This window comes from Theropithecus gelada, chromosome 9 (assembly GCF_003255815.1).
Source record: "Theropithecus gelada isolate Dixy chromosome 9, Tgel_1.0, whole genome shotgun sequence".
NCBI lineage: Eukaryota > Metazoa > Chordata > Mammalia > Primates > Cercopithecidae > Theropithecus > Theropithecus gelada.
The window spans coordinates 5,921,401-5,942,195 of NC_037677.1; the positions used below are offsets into that span (position 1 = coordinate 5,921,401).

The 20,795-nt window shown below is 44.6% G+C and overlaps 1 protein-coding gene and 1 non-coding gene across 5 annotated transcripts in view; both read right to left on the minus strand.

Annotated features, from left to right (window-relative positions):
* Positions 1-10,440: 10,440 nt before the first annotated feature.
* The window catches only part of IL2RA (interleukin 2 receptor subunit alpha), a 52,681-nt gene continuing 42,326 nt past the window's right edge, over positions 10,441-20,795 (minus strand). For 2 of the 4 annotated variants that reach the window (XM_025397030.1, XM_025397028.1), the window contains 4 exons: positions 19,481-19,552; positions 19,044-19,115; positions 17,756-17,822; positions 10,441-12,648 (listed from right to left, as the gene is read on the minus strand). In XM_025397030.1, the coding sequence (XP_025252815.1) occupies positions 12,624-12,648; positions 17,756-17,822; positions 19,044-19,115; positions 19,481-19,552 (236 nt within the window). In that variant the 3' untranslated portion in view covers positions 10,441-12,623. The remainder of the gene's footprint in view (positions 12,649-17,755; positions 17,823-19,043; positions 19,116-19,480; positions 19,553-20,795) is intronic. The other 2 variants (XM_025397029.1, XM_025397031.1) reach the window with 2 other exon arrangements.
* Positions 16,769-16,909, minus strand: LOC112632279. Its single transcript, XR_003121338.1, has one exon. It is a non-coding gene; the product is annotated as a small nucleolar RNA SNORA14 (small nucleolar RNA).

The following is a 20,795-nucleotide window of genomic DNA, read 5'->3' on the forward strand; positions in this document are numbered from 1 at the left end:
TGTCAACACTTGTTATTCTCTGTTTTCTTTTTGATAGTAGCCACCCTAAAGGGTGTGAGGTGGAGGCTTAAAAAAAATGCATCCCAGTAAACAGCCTGTGGTGATAAATGTTCCTTATGCATTTTAAAAGAATGTTTCTTCAGTCTTTGTTTGGTAATGGTTCCATACATTTCAATTAAGTCAAATGCTTGATAATGTTGTTTAAGTCCTCCATATTTTATTGGTTTTTCTGTCTACTTGTTCAACCTGTTTCTGAGAGTGACAGAAACGTATTGAAATCTCCCACTGTGGTCACAGATTTGACTATTTACTTTTGCAGTTCAATTAGTTTTCGCTTCATGTATTTTGAAGCTCTAGTATGAAGTACAAAGCAATCCAAACAATCCTAGTATTAGGGTTGCTCTGGCCTCCTGATGAATTGATCCTTTTAGCATTATGAAATGACTTTCTTTGTCCTTGGTTATATTCGTTACTCTCAAATTTGTTAATCTGATATTAGTAGCACCACTCCAGCTTTCTTGTGCTAAGTGTTTCTAATCTTTTTGCTTTCAATTTTTTATTTCTTATGTATGGATATAGTTTATTCTTGCTTTTAAAATCTACTCTTATAATCTTTGTCTTTTGATCGGAATGTGTAGACAATTTACATTTAAAGTGGTTATTGCCGGGCATCGTGGCTCATGCCTGTAATCCCATCACTTTGGGAGGTGAGCAGATTACTTGAGGTTGGGAGTTCAAGACCAGCCTGACCAACATGGTGAAACCTCGTCTCTACAAAGATACAAAAATTAGCTGAGCGTGGTGGTGCATGCCTGTAATCCCAGCTATATGGGAGGCTGAGGCAGGAGAATTGCATGAACCCAGGAGGCGGAGGTTGCAGTGAGCTGAGAGCCCACCACTGCACTCCAACCTGAGTAATAGAGTGAGGCTCCATCTCAAAAAAAAAAAAAAAAAAAAAGAGGATTATTGATATGGTTCGGTTTCAATCTATCATCTTGCTTAAAACAAACAAACAAAAAAAACGTTCATCCCGTCTGTTCTCTGTTACCCTTTCTCTCCCGTCTGCCTTCTATTGAAGTGAATTTTAAATCTTTCCCTTTTACTGCCTTTTGTTGGTTTATTACTATAACTTTTCATTGTGTTGTTTTAGTGGTTGCCTCAGGGTTTTCAGTACACATCTAACTTACCACTGTCTACCTTCAACAGATATTATCACAGTTACACATAGTACAAGGACTTGAAAATAGTATACTTCCATTTCTCCCTTTTATCTATTGCTTTCTTACATGTTATTGATAATTATGTTATGTACTCTCCCTACATTTGTAATTATTTTTGTTAAGGTATTTTTAAAGGTATTGAAGTAAGAAAAGTTTCCATCATTTTACCCATGTAGTTACCATTTCCTGTGCTTTCTTCCTTTCCATAGATCTGTATTTCCAACTTGTACTATTCTCTTCTTCTTCTGCTTGAAGACTTCTGTGTTAGCTCCCTAGGGCTGCGGTCACGAAGTACCACAAACTGGGTGGCTTAAAGCAGCAGAAATGCATTCTCTCATAGTTCTAGAAGCTGGCAGTCTGAACTCAAGGCATCAGCAGGACTGTGCTCTCTCTGAAGGCTCCAGCAGAAGCCCCTTCCTTGCCTCTTCCTAACCTGATTATTGCTGACAGTCCTTGGTGTTCCTCAGCTCCTGGTATCAAACTTCAGTCTCTCCAGCTGGGTGCAGTGGCTCGTGTCTGTAATCCCAGCACTTTGGATACAGACCGAGGCAAGTGGATAACTTGAGACCAGGAGTCTGAGACCAGCCTGAGCAACATGGCAAAAACCTGTCTCTACTAAAAAAAAAAAAAAATACAAAAATTAGCCAGGTGTGGTGGCACACACATGGAATCCCAGCTACTTGGGCGACTGAGGCACAAGAATCTCTTGAACCTGGGAGGCAGAGGCTGCAGTGAGCTGAGATGATGCCACTGTACTGCAGCCTAGGTGACAGAGTGAGACTCTGTCTCAAAAAAAAAAAAAAAAATAACCTCCAATCTCTGACTCTGTCTTCACCTGGCTGTCTTCCCTCTGTGTGGGTCCGCGTCCAAATTTCCCTCTTCTTATGAGGACACCAGTCATATTGGTTTAAGGTCCACCCTAATCTGGTATGACTTCATCTTAACTTTGTTACATTTCCAAACATTCTGTTTTCAAACAAGGCCACATTTGCAGGTTCCAAGTAGACGGGAATTTTGGGGAGATGTTATTCAACCCAGTGAAATTTTAGCTGAGGCCTTTAATATTTCTTGCCATGTAAGCCTGCGGGTTATGAAGTCTTTCAACTTTTATATGTCCAAAAATACTTATTTCATCTTCATTTTTGAAGGCTATTTTCCCTGGATATAGAATTTTAGGTTGACAGTTTTCGCTTTCTGTAGTTTAAAGATATTGCTCCACTTACACTGTTACCAGAGAGAAATCTGCTGCCTTTATTTATTTATTTTTATTTATTTTGAGACAGAGTCTCACTCTGTCACCAAGGCTGGAGTGCAGTGGTGCGATCTTGGCTCACTGCAACCTGCACCTCTTAGGTTCAAGTGATTCTCCTGCCTCAGTTTTCTGAGTAGCTGGAATTACAGGGATGCACCACTATGCTTGTCTAATTTTTGTATTTTTAGTAGAGACAGGGTTTCACCGTGTTGGCCAGGCTGGTCTCAACTCCTGACCTCAAGTGATCCGCCTGCCTCGACCTTCCAAAGTGCTGGGATTATAGGTATGAGCCACCGGGCCTGGCTGTCATCCTTATTATATTTCTCTGCAATGGTTCATTTTTCTCTGGCTGCTTTTAAGATCTTCTCTTTATTACTGGTTCTAGGAGTGGGGTCTGTGGCTTGGGCCTTACGAAATCAGAATCATCTCACATCTTCTGGTCACAGTGCAGCAGTAGATATGAGACCTAGTTTGAGTCAACAAGACTGGAGAAGACATTTGCTGGAAGCGCCAAAGGGGGAACCTTATTTCTTTTCTTATTTCTAGATGTGATAATCTGATATTAATTCTGGAGTAGCGACAAACTGTTGGCTATCACGAGGCTAAGCTGGTCTTTGGATAAACTTGACATCACTGGAGACAGAAAAGAGAGAAGAAAAAATACCCATAACCAGGTTCTTGATAAAGTTACTGAGTCATGCAGGAAGCACCACTGGAGGGTACACAGTTCTGAGAGACAGTGGGTTTTGATTTTCTATTACAGTCACGAGTCACTTAACGATGGGGATACTTTCTGAGAAATGCACTGTTAGGTGATTTTGTTGTTGTGCAAACATCACAGAGTGAACTTGCACAAACCTAGATGGCAGAGCCTACTGCACACCGGGGCTGCGGTAGCCTATCTCCCCTAGCTACAAACCTCTAAAGCAGGTTACTATACTGAATACTGCGGCGATTGTGATACAATGGTATATATTTGTGTATCTTTTTGTTTGTTTGTTTTGAGAGAGAGTCTCGCTCTGTTACCCAGGCTGGAGTGCAATGGTGCAATCTCGGCTCACTGCAACCTCCGCCTCCTGGGTTCAAGCGATTCTCCTGCCTCAACCTCCCGAGTAGCTGGGATTACAGGCATGCACCACCACACCCAGCTAACTTTGTATTTTTAGTAGAGATGAGGTTTTGCCATGTTGGTCAGGCTGGTCTTGAACTTCTGACCTCAGATGATCTGCCCACCTTAGCCTCCCAAAGTGCTGGGATTACAGGCGTGAACCACTGCACCTGGCCATATTTGTGTGTCTGAACATGGAAAAGGTATGGTAAAATATAGTATTGTAATCTTATGGAACCACTGTCGTGTAGATGCAGTCTGTTGTTGACTAACACATTGTTATGCAGTGCATGGCTGTATTTACAACTCAGTCTTAAGTGATGCATTTGCTGATACAGTGCTTGATAATCCTATTGCCCTGAGATAACAAGATTTCTTCTCATCCTTACCCTCATATCAGTAGGCTAGCTCTGAAGGTATGTTCATTGATATCGTAGAAGAAGAGGACATATGTTTCGCATTGCACTCTTTAAGAGGATAAATGGAAATAACAGGGAGAAGTTTTTAAAATTTCAGCAGCTTTCTCTTTGTGGTTTCTGACTTAGCCAGAATACATCAGGCGAAAGGAACACCTCCACATGAGCCAACATTTCAGAAAGCCTTCAGGGGTGTTGGAGACCGAGTGCAGTGATTTTCTGAAGAAGAGTAGGGGAGTATTCAAATTAATAAAGAGAACCAATGCTATTTTTTCTTATCTACTTGTTTACCTCCTGTAGAGAATTTTTTTTCAGATAATATTTATGGAACAGAAAACATGTATTTACTTGAAAGTCTGCTGTCATATTGAATGTTGATTCTTGAGTCCATTTTCCCTTGAAAAGATTTTGATACTAATATGACTACACAAACAGAATTTTGGTGGAGAGGGTGTTTTAGTCTGTTTTGTGTTGCTGTAACCTGAGAATACCTGAGACTGAGTCTTTCTTTCTTTTCTTCCTTTCTTTTTCTTTCTCTTTCTTTCTTTCTTTCTTTCTTTCTTGTTTTCTTGATTTCTTGCTTTCTTGCTTTCTTTCCTTCTTGCTTTCTTTCCTTCTTGCTTTCTTGCTTTCTTTCCTCCTTTCTTTCTTTTCTTTCGACGCAGTCTCACTCTGTGGCCAGGCTGGAGTGCAGTGGCACGATCTCTGCTCATTGCAACCCTGACTCCCGGGTTCAAGTGATTCTCCTGCCTCAGCCTCCCAAGTAGCTGGGATTACAGGTGCGCGCCACCACACCCAGTTGGAGACGGAGTCATTTATAAAGAAAACGTTTTATTTGGCTCACAGTTCTGGTGTCTGGAAAGTTCTAGATTGGGCATCTCCACTGGGAAAGGTCTTAGGCTGCTTCTCCTTGTGATGGGAGGTGAAGGGGGGCTGGTGTGTGCAGAGGTCATATGGCAAGAGAGGAAGAAAGGGTGGGGGGAGATGCCAGGCTCTTTTTAACAACCAGCTCTCATGGGAATGAATAGAATGAGAACTCACTCACCGCTCTCACTCAGGGAGGACAATCATCTATTTATGAAGGATCCACCCTCATTACACAAACATCTCTTATTAGGTCCACCTCCAACACTGGGAATCACATTCCTACATGAGGTTCGGTTGGGATAAACAACTGTTAGAGACGTTTGAACCAGAGCAACTCCATCTTGAATAGGGGCTAGACAAACTAAGGCTGAGACCTACTGGGCTGCATTCCCACACGGTTAAGGCATTCTAAGTCACAGGATGAGACAGGAGGTTGGTGCAAGATACAGGTCATAAAGACCTTCCTGATAAAACAGATTGCAGTAAAGAAGCCAGCTAAAACCCACCAAAACCAAGATAGAGACAAGAGTGACTTCTCGTCATCCTCACTGCTACCATGACAGTTTACAAATACTATGGCAACATCAGGAAGTTACCCTATGTGGTCTCAAAAGGGGAGGCATGAATAATCCACCTCTTGTTTAGTATATCATCAAGAAATAACCATAAAAATGGGCAACCAGCAGCCCTCAGAACTGCTCTGTCTGTGGAGTAGCCATTCTTTTATTCCTTTACTTTCCTAATATACTTGCTTTCACTTTACGCTACAGACTCGTCCTGAATTCTTTCTTGTGTGAGATCCAAGAACTCTCTTGCGATCTGGATCGGGACCCCTTTCTGGTAACAAAACCATATCCAAACAATAGCCAAGGGTGTCATTTCAGTAGGACTGTGGGTGATTGATACAGTTAGGCTGCTGCCCTAACAAGGGCAAAAATCACAGCAAATGGGAGGGTTATTTCTGTCTCACATGCAGTCCGAGTGTGTGCACAGATGGTGGGACACCTCATGGGTCAGACTCCTAGCCTCCTTTGATTTTCTTTCCCTCTCAGGCTTCATGTGTGGCTTCTGTCCTCCAAGTGATTCTAGCTCACGAGAGCAAGAGCACACAGCCACCAGTGAGAGGAGATGAAGGAGGGTGTGCGTGTTCTCTTCAAGGGCACACCCTGGGTGTCACATGTCACTTCTGCTCATATCTCTGTAAACCAAACATAAAATTCTAAGCCTCCAACTGACTGAATGGGCCCCTTCTTGTCCAAGGGGATCCCCAAGAAACGGAAAAACTAGTTCAAGTCATGACAAGAAGTGGGGGGTTGACTCACCTGATTGTAATCCTTCCCTTTGGAATTCAGGCATCACTGACCAGCATTACATTAAAACAGAGATCATAAGACTGAAGAAACAGACCCTTTAGCAGTAAGATACCCAATCCCAACTTGACTCTGGTATAGCATCACATGACATATAACAGGCCAAGAAGGAAATAAAATTATTTTATCCCAAAATATTTTTTGACATATTTTGAAGTGACCCTGCAAAGCTGTCTCTTAATTTTCATACTGGAGGAATCTCCTTTCTCCTAATGGGTCTTTTCCAGAGAGTTTGACATCTGTAAAGGTCCAATAAGAAATATATGCTATCTATTCTCTCTGAAGCCTGCTATCTGGAGGCTTCATGTACATGACAAGGACATTATCTTCCACAACCCCACCCCCCTTATCTTAACTCAAGCATTTCTTTTTACTGACTTCAACTCCTCAGCCTTAGCTTAACTCTTTCAACCAGTTGCCAGTCGGAAAACTTTTGAATCAACCATGACCTGGAAGCCTCCCACTTTGACATGTCCCACCTCTCTTGGCTGAACCAATGTATACCTTACATGTATTGCTTTATGTCTTTGCCTATAATTTCTGTCCCTTTAAAATGTATTAATATCAAACCCAGCTGTAACTCAACCACCTTGGGCACATGTTCTCAGGAACTCTGAGGCTGTGTCACAGGTCATGGTCTTTAATCTTGGCAAAATAAACCTCTAAATGGATTAAGACCTGTCTCAGATACTTTTTGGTTTATATCTCATTGTCCCAGTTTAGTCACATGACCACACTTAGCTGCAAGGGAAGCTAGAAAATATCATCTTTAGCTAGGGGGAGAAATGTGTTGGGTTAAAACTTGGGGATTTTATTACTGGTGGTGGAAGGGAAGAATGGATCTACAGGACTATAGAAATCTCTGTCATAATGGTTTATTTTCGTAGTTGTTTTAAATTCCCAGTCTGATAATTCCAACATGGTAGTATCTGAGTCTGGTTACAATGCTTGCTTTGCCTCTTTAATCTGTGTTTTTTTGCCATTTAGCATGCCTTGTAATTTCTTGTTGAAAGCTGGACCTGATGTATAACATAAAAGGAACCAAGGTAAATAGGCCTTTAGTGTGAGGCTTTATGTTTATCTGATTAGGAGTTAGGCTGTGTTTACTATTTGCTGTAGCTGTAGATGTCAGAGGATAAAATTCCCTCTAGTGTCTTTGTTTTTGTCTCCCCTCTCATCTTTGGGCTTCCCTAGAGACTGCTTCTTAAAGAGGGACTGAAACATGCAGTTGTTTCAGCTGTAGTCCCCTGTGGCACACAACAACCCCATTCATGTAGTGGTAAGGTGCAGGGGGTGGGGAACCATTCCATAGTCTTTTTTTTTTTTTTTTTTTTTTTTCATTCCATAGTCTTATGATTAGGCTCAGTCTTCAGCAAGCCTGTATCCCTGGGCTGTGATCTTCACAAGTGCTTTTCATTCCCCTCCTCCCTTAGATGAGACAAGAAGGGCAGAGAGGCTACAGTTGGTTATTTCCCTTCTTTCAGGTTGGTTAGACACTGGTAAAATTCAGGTTGGTTAGACTATGGTAAAATTTAAGATAGTGAGGAAAATACTTTCCTTGAGGGCAGGCCTTGTTGGACAAGAACTGAATGCTCTGGCATATTTCAAAATGGTACCTGTCAGGCCTCTGAGCCCAAGTTAAGCCATCATATCCCCCATGACCGGCAGGTATACATCCAGATGGCCTGAAGCAATTGAAGATCCACAAAAGAAGTGAAAATAGCCTTAACTGATGACATTCCACCACTGTGATTTGTTCCTGCTCCACCCTAACTGATACAATATGTTCTTCCCTGCCCTTAAGAAGGTACTTTGTAATATTCTCCTTGCCCTTGAGAATGTACTTTGCACGCCTATCCCAAACCTATAAGAACTAATGATAATCCCACCACCCTTTGCTGACTCCTTTTTCGGACTCAGCCTGTCTGCACCCAGGTGAAATAAACAGCCTTGTTGCTCACACAAAGCCTGTTGGTGGACTCTCTTCACATGGACACACGCAACACTACCTTTTCTCTTTCTCCTGTCAAAAGCACAAGGAAGTTTTTCTCCCATCTTCACTGTGAAGACCTCATTGAGTTCCTGGAGGGAAAGGTCATGAAAGTGGGGACCCCTTGTGACTGGGCTGCTCCCCTGAAATTTTCGTCTCTCAGAAGTGTCCACACTGAGCCTCCAGCAAGGTTTGTTCCTGGGCTTCTGCTCGGGGAAGTTGTGATTTCCTTGTATCAGCCCGTCTGCCTCTCCCATATTGAGGACAGTGAGCTACCCTGTACTGTTACTTCTACAGACCTAAGAAGAGTTATTGACTTTCAGTTTGTTCAGGTTTTCAACCCACAGCAAATTAATTGATTATGCACATTGGCAGTCAGCCAACACAACCCCTCCATGAAAATCACTGGCAGGAATTCATCATTTAGCTGAAGGAATACCAGTGAGTAAAAACTAAAACCAGTTCACAATGGTTCTGGTGATGCATCAGGAACAGCAGCCTTTCCTGGGAGCTATGCAAATTTTACGTTCTTGATAGAATACCAAATTGGAGTCTTCCATAAACTTTAGTAATATGCTAATTTTAGTTTTTGAAAACAACAATTCAGGGTCTCCTGATAACTCACTTAATAGAATACTAAAGTCACCATAAAGACTTCAGGAGGATCCTTCTGGGCTGAGGACCCTTCTTTGAGAATCTTGAATAAGATAAGCAATATTCAAATATTTTGGTCTTGGGATCTCCTTTTTAGGAAGTTGAGGTGAAATTCACATAACACACAATTAACCATGATAAAGTATACAATCCAGTGGCTGTCATGTGTTCAACACGTTGTGCAACTACCTCCTCTCTCTAGTTTCAAAACTTTTTTACCACCCCAGAAAAATCCCCTGGCGAACACTTATCTCCTTTCTGTCTCCATGGAGTTGCCTATTCTAGATATTTCATATAAAATGAGTCATACTGTAGTGACCTTTTATGTCTGGCTTCCTTCACTCAGCATAATGTTTTTGAGGTTCATCTAAATGGCAGCATGGATTAATACTTCATCCCTTCCTGTGGCTAATACTCCACTGGTAGGGATATACTATGATTTGCTTAGCCATTCTTTTTTTTTTTTTTTGGAGGGAAGAGTCCCTTGGTCACCCAGGCTGGAGTGCAGTGGTACCATCTCAGCTCACTGCAACATCTGCCTCCCAGGTTCAAGGGATTCTCATGCCTCAGCCTCCCATATAGTTGGGATTACAGATGCGTGCCACCATGCCCAGCTAATTTTTTGTATTTTTAGTAGAGACAGTAGAGATGAGGATTCACCATGTTGGCCAGGCTGATCTCCAACTCCTGGCCTCAAGTGATCTGCCCACCTTGGCCTCCCAAAGTGCTGGGATTACAGGTGTGAGCCACCATGCCTGGTCTTTATCCATTCATTTGTTGTTGGCTATTTGGGTGTTTCTACCTCTTGGTGAATGTGAATAATGCTGTTATAAACAGTCGTAGTTTGTGTTTAGACACATGTTTTTGTGTTGTTTGGGTGTGTACCTAGGAATAGAATTGGGTCATAGGACAAATTTATGCTTAGCTTTTTGAGGAACTGCCAAAACAGACTCTGTTTTGCACAGTGGCTGCACCTTTTGACATTGCCACCAGCCATCTGTGAGCATTCCTAGTCTTTTTCTTAAAGTCATCTTAATGTGTATGAAGTAGTATCTCATTGTGGTTTTGATTTGCATTTCTGAAATGACCAGTGATGTTGATATGCTTGTTGGCCATTTGACAGGACCTTTGCATGTTATTTAAAACTATTAAAAACTATGGAGGATACCAGGCTGGGTGCTGTGGCTCACGCCTGTAATCCCACCACTTTGGGAGGCCAAGGTGGGTGGATCACTTGAGGTGAGGAGTTCAAGACCAGCCTGGCCAACATGGTGAAATTCCATCTCTACTAAAAATACAAAAACTAGCCAGGCTTGGTGGTGGGTGCCTGTAGTCCTAGCTACTTGGGAGGCTGAGGCAGGAGAATCACTTGAACCCAGCAGGCAGAGGCTGCAGTGAGCCAAGATTGTGCTACTGCACTACAGCCTGGGCAACAGAGCAACACTCCATCTCAAAAAACAAAACAAAACAAAAAAAACCCAAAAAACTATAAAGCATTTTTGGTTATGTAAATTATAGCTAGCAATACTTACCATATTTATAATAAAAACCAAGAGTTTTTTTAAAATATCATTTATTCTTTTATAAACAATAGCAATAAATTGATTGTATGCTAACAGCAGAGTGATGACATCATCACATATCACATAGCTTCTGGAAAATTCCACCATACACTTTTGAGAGAAGGAGAGTGAAATGGTCAATAACATCTTAGTATTATCATGGAAAAGTTTTGATCTTATAGACCCCTCAACACCCAAAAGGATTAATTCAATTCTACTCAAGTAAGATTTAAATATAGATATATTTTTTTTCTGGTCTGAGATTCTTCTCAACTTTAATCAGAAAACATATACCTGAAGGCGGAGGGGGAGGGTGCATGGATGAGTCTGTTTGTATGTGGTTGGTCACAGAACAGACAGAAAATAGTTATTTAATCTGAATCTGGACCCTGCTGAAAACTGCCCGTTATTTTTCATAACACTCTCCTGCCCCTTCAGAAATGAAAACTGGCTGATAGTTTCCTGAATCAATAATTTTCGTTAATCTTAACCATGTGATGTTGTTGAGCTAGAATGCTGACTCAACTGATTCGTGAGGGGAGATCTGACACCAGATATGGAACCAGGACTTCCACCGAAATAGCTCTGGAAGTTGATTTTTTTTGTGGGAGCTGAGAGTGGGTGGGCGTGCAGAGTGATAGCACAATGGTTCTCAAAGTGTGTTCCTTGGAATAGTAGTAGCAGCAACAGCACCTGGGAATTGTTACAAATGCAAAACCTTTGGCTCTATTCCAGACTGACGACTCAGAAACTCTGGAGACGGGCCCAGCAAACTGCTTTAACAAGGCCTCCAGGTGGTTCTGATATGCTGAAGATTTTGGTTAATGTTTGAGGACTGCTGGTATGCTCTTCTTTTCTTTTTTTCCTTAAAGACAGGGTCTTGCTGTGTTGCCCAGGCTGGAGTGCAGTGGTGCCATCATGGCTGACTGCAGCCTTGAACTCCTGGGCTCAAGCAATCCTCCTGCCTCAGCCTCCTGAGTGTCTGGGACTACAGGCATATGCCACTACATCCAGCCAATTTTTAATTTTTTGTAGGGATGGGTCTTGCTATGCTGCCCAGGCTGGTCTCAAACTCCTGGCCTCAAGAGATCTTCCCACCTTGGTCTCCTAGGTAGCTGGGGTTACAGGCCTGAGCCACCGTGCCCGGCCTGATGTGCTCCTTTCCACAGTTACATTCTACTAGTGTGACCTCCATCCCTTCTCCCTCTTCACTTCCTTCTTTCCTTCCTTCCTTCCATAAACACTGAATATACGGATCCCTTTTTGGTGTTCTTAGACACTTCTCAGGAAACGTACTCATTGATTTGCACGTTGTGTGTCCACGTGTAAACATCAGATTAGTGCAGGCCAAATTCAGGGTATCATTCATAGCAATCCCAAAGAAACTAACTCTTAAAGAGGCCTATTAGTAATGCACAGGTAAAACCTTGATAAGTATGATTCTCTGCCTGGGACCTCATTTATCCTTCTGTTCCTGACATTGTCTCATGGGTTTGGCTGCCCCGTTTTGAAGTTACCCAAAGATTATTCTGCCATGGCCTCTGTTTTTTTAGAAATTCAAGACTCAGTAGAAGGGGGTTAGCTTAGAGGATTGAGCCAAGGGTAAAACGATTTCTGGGTAGCAGCCCAGAGTTCTTGAAGGATGTTCACTGGGTAACGTGAAGGGGAGAATGAGCAGTCAGAAGTGGCTGGGAAAGGAACCACGCGGACAATGTCCAGTTGTATCGGGTACAGGGTGTGTGTGTGTTGTGTATTTACATTAGTGCTAGGGCTTTCCTTGGGATTCCTGAACTGGGAAGTTGGAATGACATGAATGTAAACCTACTGTTCTTTATACTACATATAGCGTGGCGAGAGTACCACACCATTCATGCTTTAATGAACACATATACATGAAAATAAGATGGACAGTTCTAGTGGTCTTGCCCTTTCTCTTCAATGACGAAATTGCTATTTAGAAGTGGGTAGCACTCGCTCTCTGATGGGACTGAGTTGGCGTAGAGACAAAGTTGCCTCTGCCACAGTACTCTGTACTGTGATGTGACTTCAGAGCTTCCAAAACCCAGGCGAGCACAAGGGATGTCTCCTGGGCGAGCATTTAGCACCTTTGATTTCGCTTGGGCTTCATGACTTCTGTTGTCTGTTCTCGGCTTCTTACCAAGAAGTTCTTGTTCTTTTGTTTTTCTAGATTGTTCTTCTATTCTTCCTCCTGTAGTGGTGTAACAAAGTCATGGTCATATGTGTAATATGGCACCAAAAAAATGTGGTCCCCACTCTAAACCAGTGTGCGCGCCACCATGCCTGGCGAATTTTTGTATTTTTAGTGGAGACGGGGTTTCACGATGTTGGCGAGGTTGGTCTCGAACTCCTGACCTTGTGATCTGCCCGCCTCGGCCTCCCAAAGTGCTGGGATTACAGGCATGAGCCACTGCGCCTGGCCTAAGTTTTTAAAAACTATACAGCAGACAATAGCGGTGGAACAAGAATAATAAACAGCAACTAACTGTGCTAAATGATTTGCATGCAGTAAAGCACTTAGTTTCTAGCCAGCACTCTGCTATGGAACTTTAGGAGATGATGGAAATCTTTTCTAGTTGTGCTGTCCAGTAACACAGACACCCATGGCTAGGAAATACTTGAAATGTGGCTAGTGCAACCGAGGAACTGAAGTTTTAACGGTATTTAATTTATTTGAGTTTAAATACACTTAAGTATCCGCAGGTGGCTAGTGGCTACTGTATTGGACAATACGGTCTTAGTCTTTTCCCAGGCCTTATTTGGCTCATGGGAATTTCTAATTACTCCCTACTTCACACAGAGTTCCCACAGCAAAAGGCTCCAAGCAGAGGTGTGCTGGTGATGTTTAACAAGCAGCTCTCTGACGACGTTGCCTATCTTCCCTGGTGTAAATCCTCCCTCCACACCCAGCTTCCAGCTGGCAATGTGACATCACTGACCACGTGATTGGAAAGAGCTGCGTAGTAGCCACCTTCAAACGGTATTTCCACCATGCAGACACAATCGATGTAAACCACCCAGGGAACAAAGATAACAGTAAAATGTAGCAAATAATTAGGAAGTGATTAGTTGTAAGTAATTCTTGTCTTTGATTTTCATGTAGTTTATTGAATTGTAAATTTAAATACTTTATTTTTATTTTTTTATTGTTTTGAGACAGCATCTCAATCTGTCAGTCAAGCTGAAGTGCAGTGGCGTGATCACAGCTCACTGCAACCTCGCACTCCTGGATTCAAGGGATTCTCTCACCTCACCCTTACCAGTAGCTGGGACTACAGGTATGTGCCACCGCGCCCAGCTAATTTTAAAATGTTTTTGTAGACACAAGGTCTCGCTTTGTTGCCCAGGCTGGTCTCAAGCGAGCCTCTCACTTTAGTCTCCCAAAGTGCAGGGATTACAGGCAGGAGCTACTGCTCCCAGCCTAAATGCTTTAGTTTTACATAATGGCTATGCTTAAAAACCAGTTTGCAGAAGTCCTGAAAATTTAACCGCTGCCTCTCACAAGCCACCGTGAACCTTCTCTAGCACGTCACGGACTCCTGGTCATTGCCCAGAACAAACAAAAAATATTTCCCCAAACAAAACTCTCTTTGGCTAGGCTACAGTGATCTTTCGGTAATTCAAATGCAGCTTTTCTGTTGCCACAAGAGGGCACCACGAGTTGATAGCAGATTCTAGGAAGGATTTTGGACAAACTGACTAGAGGAGTCATTTCTAGATGTATGTTTGAGTCTCCCTAAAGACTGTAATTCTGGCAGACTTTGTGGGAACTCACATAGGTTCACACAGTTCTTTGTTTCACAACATCAACACTGAACCATTCCTACTTCCAAATAGCTTTGTCCTCTGGGCCCGAAGGCTTTTGGTCTTCAAACTAACAAATGAAAAAAAATCCTTGCAAGGTGTTAAGGCTTGTCAAGTGTTCAGCCTGAGGAAGGAGAGGATGCAAGTACTGAGTACACCTACAACACGTCAGCCATGTCACATCCTTCCCCTCCTGGAATCCTAAAATGACACCTTGGGAATCCGCTGACCCCTTAGAGAAACTGGTAGACTGTCAGTTATATGGATCATTCCTGCTACAATAACCCTGGGAGGCTTATCATTTGCATTGCAGTAATTTATACTGTTATATCCCAGGAGGAAAGTTAGGGTATATTATGGGCCTGATGACCCATATAAGAAAGGAAGAGATATTTTATTTTTCTCTCTGGCTGGGCTAAGCGCTTCGGTTTTGGGGGTGTGGATCTGCATTTTCTCAGGGTCTTACTGTGGAGTTTGTATTAGGGTTGGCCAGAATGTATGCTGGCAGGGGTCAGGGAGGCCCTGGATAATCAAGAGAGATACAGAGTGAGTTTCTAGAGTTTACTTTATCTTTTTTTTTCTTTTTTCTTTTTTTTAAAAAACAGAGTCTTGCTCTGTCACCCAGGGTGGAGTACAGTGGCACGAACTTGGCTCACTGCAACCTCTGCCTCCTGGGTTCAAGTGATTCTCCTGCCTCAGCCTCCCGAGTAGCTGGGATTATAGGCCCACACCACCACGCCCAGCTAATTTTTGTATTTTTAGTAGAGACGGGGGTTTCTCCATGTTGGCCAGGCTGGTCTTGAACTCCTGACCTCAAGTAATCCACCCGCCTCGGCCTCCCAAAGTGCTGGGATTACAAGCGTGAGTCTGGCCAGCTTCCCTGATTCTTAATGCTGTTATCCTAGTGCGGTGATCCTCAGAGTCTGCTCCCTGGAACCGCAGCATCAGTATCATGTGGGAACCTGATAGAAATGCAGATTCCCAGACCTAAGCAAGAGAAGACGACTGCAACAGAGACTCCACGGGTGAAACCCAGCAATCTGTGCTTTAACGAGCCCTCCAGATGATTCTTTAAACAAACGTTTTTAAGTTGACACACAATAGTTACACATATTTATGGGGTATGTAGGGATGCTTTGGTACCTGCAATGTGCAGCAATCAGATCATGGTATTTAGCATATCCATCATCTCAAACATTTATCATTTCTTTATGTTCCTACAGATGATTCTGGTGCAAATTCAAGTTTGAAAACCAATGGCCTAGTGTAGGGTTGTCAAACCTGGATGCATATGTATTAGATACATCCGAGGGGCTTTAAAACGTACAACTATCCCAGACATAAAAGGCCACATGATTCCATTCACACCAAATGTCCAGAATAGGCAAATACATAGAGACGGAACACAGAGTAGTGGTTTCCCGGGGCTGGGGAGAATGCGGAACTTGGCAGTGCGGGGCTTCTCTTGGGAATGACGGAAGTATTCTGGAATCAGTGGGGATGGCTGCACAACATTGCAAATATACTAAATACCACTTACTGGGGTTTGAATACACCCTCCAGAGCTCATGTGTTGGAAACTTAATCCCTAATCCAGCAATGCTGACAGATGAGATCTTGAAGAGGTGATCAGGTCATGAGGGCTCTGCCTCATGAATGGATTAATGTTGTTATTGCAGGAGTGGGTTTGTGATAAAAGCTGAGTTCAGCCTCTTCTGCTCTCTCTCACTCTCTTGCCCTTCTGCCTTCTGCCACAGGATGACATAGCACAAAGGCCTTTGACACATGGGGGCCCCTGGACCTCAGACTTCCCAGCCTCCAAAATGGTAAGAAATAAATCTCTGTTCTTTATAAGCTACCCAGTATCAGGCATTCTGTTACAGCAGCACAAAATGGGCTAAGACACCAATAAACTGTACACTTTATGACAGTTAAATGATGAATTTGATCTCAATTAAAAATAGGTACTGATGTCTTGGGTTCACCCCCAGAGATTCTGATTGGAGCCCAGTCATTGATACCTTTTACCTTTTTTTTTTTCTTTTGAGACAGAGTTTCGCTCTTTTTGCCCAGGCTGGAGTGCAGTGGCATGATCTTGGCTCACTGCAACCTCTGCCTCCTGGGTTCAAGCAATTCTCCAGTCTCAGCCTCACAAGTAGCTGGGATTACATGTGCTCAACACCATGCCGGCTAATTTTGTATTTTTTAGTAGAGACAGGGTTTCACCATGTTGTCCAGGCTGGTCCCGAACTCCTGACCTCAGATAACCACCTGCCTCAGCCTCCCAAAGTGCTGGGATTACAGGCGTGAGCCACCGCACCTGGCCTATCTTTTAACTTTTTAAATTATTATGCTGTTTTGGCTGAACAACCTACATAAGCTACAAAAATATTTCTTATTGCAACAAATTTGTTCTTCTATTGTTGCAAATGAAGATTCCCCCCAAATTCAAAGTGGGTCACAATGGTTTTGGTGACATGATTTCCCTCTTGTAAACCTCTCTTAAAAGATGTCACAGCTATGAATAACACTGAGCCACAGGAGAAGCACAGCCCTTTGGACCGCCTTCCTTTTCCTGTGGCATTTACTCGGACCTTGCCACTCACTGGTATTTTAGAAGACTCTCTCCTGGATGTTCTAAGAGGCATCCAGGGTTGGAAATCTGAGTTAATGCAAAAAGACCACACATGGGTTACATTCCTGGTCAAGGGGATACTGGTGTGAGCCTCTGCAGAAGGGAGGGTGGGGAGCACAGGACAGGCAAAGCTCAGCACAGATGCTGCTCTGGGTCCTCTATAGGTAGGGGCTGGGTGGGAAAACCATGGGCTCTAGATTCAAGTTGCAGTGCTGGCCTCTGCTGTGCCACCTTCTTCAAGCTGTTGCATCTCTCTAGGCCACAGCTATTCCAAAGGTTTCTGAGAAGGTAGATTTCAATAATGTTTATAAAACAAGCATCAAGCCTGGTGTATAGTAGGTGCTCAATGAATGTGAGGCTCCTTTGCCTTCCCGTTTCCCTGGTGCTTTAATTTTTTGTTTGTTTGTTTGTTTGTTTGTTTTTTGAGACAGAGTCTTGCTCTGTCACCCAGGCTGGAGTGCAGTGGTGCGATCTCTGTTCACTGCAACCTCTGCCTCCTAGGTTCAAGCGATCTTCCTGCCTCAGCCTCCTGAGTAGCTGGGATTACAGATACCTGCCACCATGCCCAACTAATTTTTTGTATTTTTAGTAGAGACGTTGGCCAGGCTTGTCTCAAACTCCTGACCTCAGGTGATCCACTCAGCCTTGGCCTCCCAAAGTGTTGTGATTACCAGCGTGAGCCGCCGCACCTGGCGGTGCTTTAATTCTTTTTTACTGACTCTTTTGGAGGCATGGATTGGCCTCTCCTTTTGCCAGTCCCTGAACTGCAGGTGATTAGAGCAAGCATGGGGCAGGGTGGGCAGGGCTGGGTGCAGGACTTTGATCTGACCGCGTGCTGCCTTGGTGATACCGCACTTACTGTCTCCGCTGCCAGGTGAGCCCACTCAGCAGGAGGACGCTGATCAGCAGGAAAACACAGCCGGCCACTGTCAATAGAGAGAGGGAGTTCAGCAAAGGGCCCTGGGCTTGGCATGGGGGCAGCAGGAGCCAGGCCCACAGGGCAGGCTGAGGACATCCCCAAAGAGCAAGGTGGAGGCTGCAGCCTCTCTTCCCTGTCTCAGGACGCAGGTCCCTCCCCGTGGGATTTCCTAGGAGTCCTGAGGAACAGGGCGGGGAGAACAGGGTGAGGGTGGAGGGAGCTTCCCCTCAGTATGCACCCTTCTCTCACACAAGCCCCTCAGAAAGGCTCAGAGGCCAGGCCTCGTTTAAGGACACCGAGAGCGCCTGGTAAAAGAAATGTTAAAATATGCAGATGATGAGAAGCACATTAACGTCTCCTGAAAGGGTTCAGGTTTTCCGGACACTGCTCTGCTGAGGTTTTGGAGCCTGACGTTTATTTACTTTCTAGGCAGATGCAACCTCAGAGTGTGTTTTTCCCTCCTACCAGGAAACGACGGCCATGTTTCTGGAAGCCTGTCCTCTCTGCCTGGCTACATGGCTCCTTCCTCCCACTGTTGACCCCTGACAGAGGCTCAGGGTACAGCCCTTCCAGATCAGCTTGAGAGGGGCTGATGTGACTGACTTGAGATTTCGCTCACAGCATCCTGTAACTGGTTCATGGGATTCTGAGCTGTCAGCATCTGGATTAGCTTTTCACTCACACATTCTGCAGTGTAAGGAAGGGGTCTTTTCAGTCAACCAACCAACCTACCAATCAACTAACCAACTAACCAACCTACCAACCAACTAACCAACCTACCAACCAACTAACCAACTAACCTACCAACCAACTAACCAACCAACCAATCTACCAAACTATCTACCAACCAACTCACTAACCAATCAACCAACCAGTTAACCAACCAAACTACCAACCTACCACCCTACCAACCAACCTACCAACCAACCTATCAACTTACCAACCAAACTACCAACCAACTAACCAACCAATCTGCCAATCTACCAACCTACCAACCAACCAACCAACTAATCCACCAACATACAAACCAACCTGCCAACCAACCAACCAACTAACCAACCTACCAACCAACTAACCAATTAACCTCCCAACCTACAAACCAACTTGCCAATCAACTAACCAACCTACCTATCAACCTACCAACCAACCAACTAACCTACCAACCAGTCAACCTGTCCATATCTCAGCCTGGTGTACATTTTGTCCACAAAGCCAGTGCCCCACTCACCTGCTACCTGGTACTCTGTTGTAAATATGAACGTTTCCATGGTTGCAGCCACTTCTGTCTGTATTCGAAAATCTGTGAAAAAGAGATAGAGACACTCCTGCTATTGTGACTTTAGGATGGCACGAGGCTAAAGGCAGTCAGGGCGTCTCTGTGGATGAGAAGCTCAGAGGCTGGTAGGAGACACGTGGTGGTGGTGAGGACAGAGTTCCATCTCTGCCTGGGGACCGTGCTTGGTCCTGGTCCTGGGTTCTCTCTTTCTGACACTTGCTTTGGGGCCTGCAGGTCGCTGAGGCCCTTTCCCTGCTGAGAGGGAGAGGAGGCTGCTGTGGGCTTCTCCCCTACAGGTCACCTCCGCCCATCTCTCTGAGCCTGGCTCCTGGCCACCCCTGCGCTTTTGGACTAGGCCTCTGGGGTCCAGCGTCTGTCTTCTCCCGCACCTGTTGTTGTGACGAGGCGGGAAGTCTCACTCTCAGGAAGGCCGTCGGGGCTTGCCTGAGGCTCCTCTTCACCTGGGGGAGAGAGTGAGTGATGCTGGTGGAGCTAAAGACAGGCGTCAGGGCCTCACTCCCACCCCGCCTGCCCTGGGCAGCCGGCCCCAGATACGCCTGAGGAGGCGTATGAATGAATCCTGGTGTGGGCACTTTGCCGGGGATGCCACCCCACATGGTTCCACACCAGGGGCACTGGGAAGCTGTGAAGTGGCCTCAGCAGAGCAGACGAGGCTGAATTCTAACTCTGACCCTGGCTGTCCCCACATCTCTGAGCAATGCTTTCTCCCCAGCCTCCCTACTCAGTCTGGGTTTCCATCTGTGACTTGGAAACAGGTCATAATAATACAAATGTCACTGAACCATTGGATGGAGCAGAGATGCACTAAGGGACAGCTGCTTCTGTGCCAGGTTCTCCAGCCCTCCTGAGGGGTAGCAGCCCTGGCTCTGCCCTGCCTCTCACCCTCTTCCAAGGAAGCGGCAGGCATTCCCTGGCTGTCAGGGTGGCCCAGGGAGGTTGCTACAGGAACAAAACAGCCTCCCCAGGGAACCCAAGAGAAGGACATGGAGTATGAGAAGTGCAGTGAGCAAGAAAACCAGGAATACTTGTGGTTAAATGTAAGTCGTTTTTTGTTTTTTTTTGTTTTTGTTTTTGTTTTTGAGACAGAGTTTTGCTGTTGCCCCAGGCTGGAGTGGAGTGGTGTGATCTCAGCTCACTGCAACCTCCACCCCCTGGGTTCAAGTGATTCTCCTGCCTCAGCCTCCTGAGTAGCTGGGATTACAGGTGCCCACCACCACACCCAGATAATTTTTATATTTTTAGTAGAGATGGGGTTTCACCATGTTGGCCAGGCTGGTCTCGAACTCCTGACCTAAAATGATCTGCCCGCCTTGGCCTCCCAAAGTGCTGGGATTACAAGCATGAGCCACCGCGCCCAGCCTGCATGTAAGTCACTTTTGATTGTCGCAATACTAATAAGATTTCAGAAGGAAGATAGCAGGAGACCTCAACATCGGTGGGCTGAGCGTTTGCATGCATGTGTGTGTGTGCATGTGCACTGAGTAAGTCCCGACACTGCACATTTTGTGTTGATTTATCCAAGCTCCGCTGGGGAATGGCACATGGGCAAGGAGCATGCTGACTGCAGAGTACTGTTCAAATCATGCATTTACACGATCACCAGTAAGAGGAAAAATGCGTGAGTGGGAAACTGGACTTGCCCTTGGAGCCAGAGGAGGCCTCGGTGGCTTAGAGAAGTAGTGG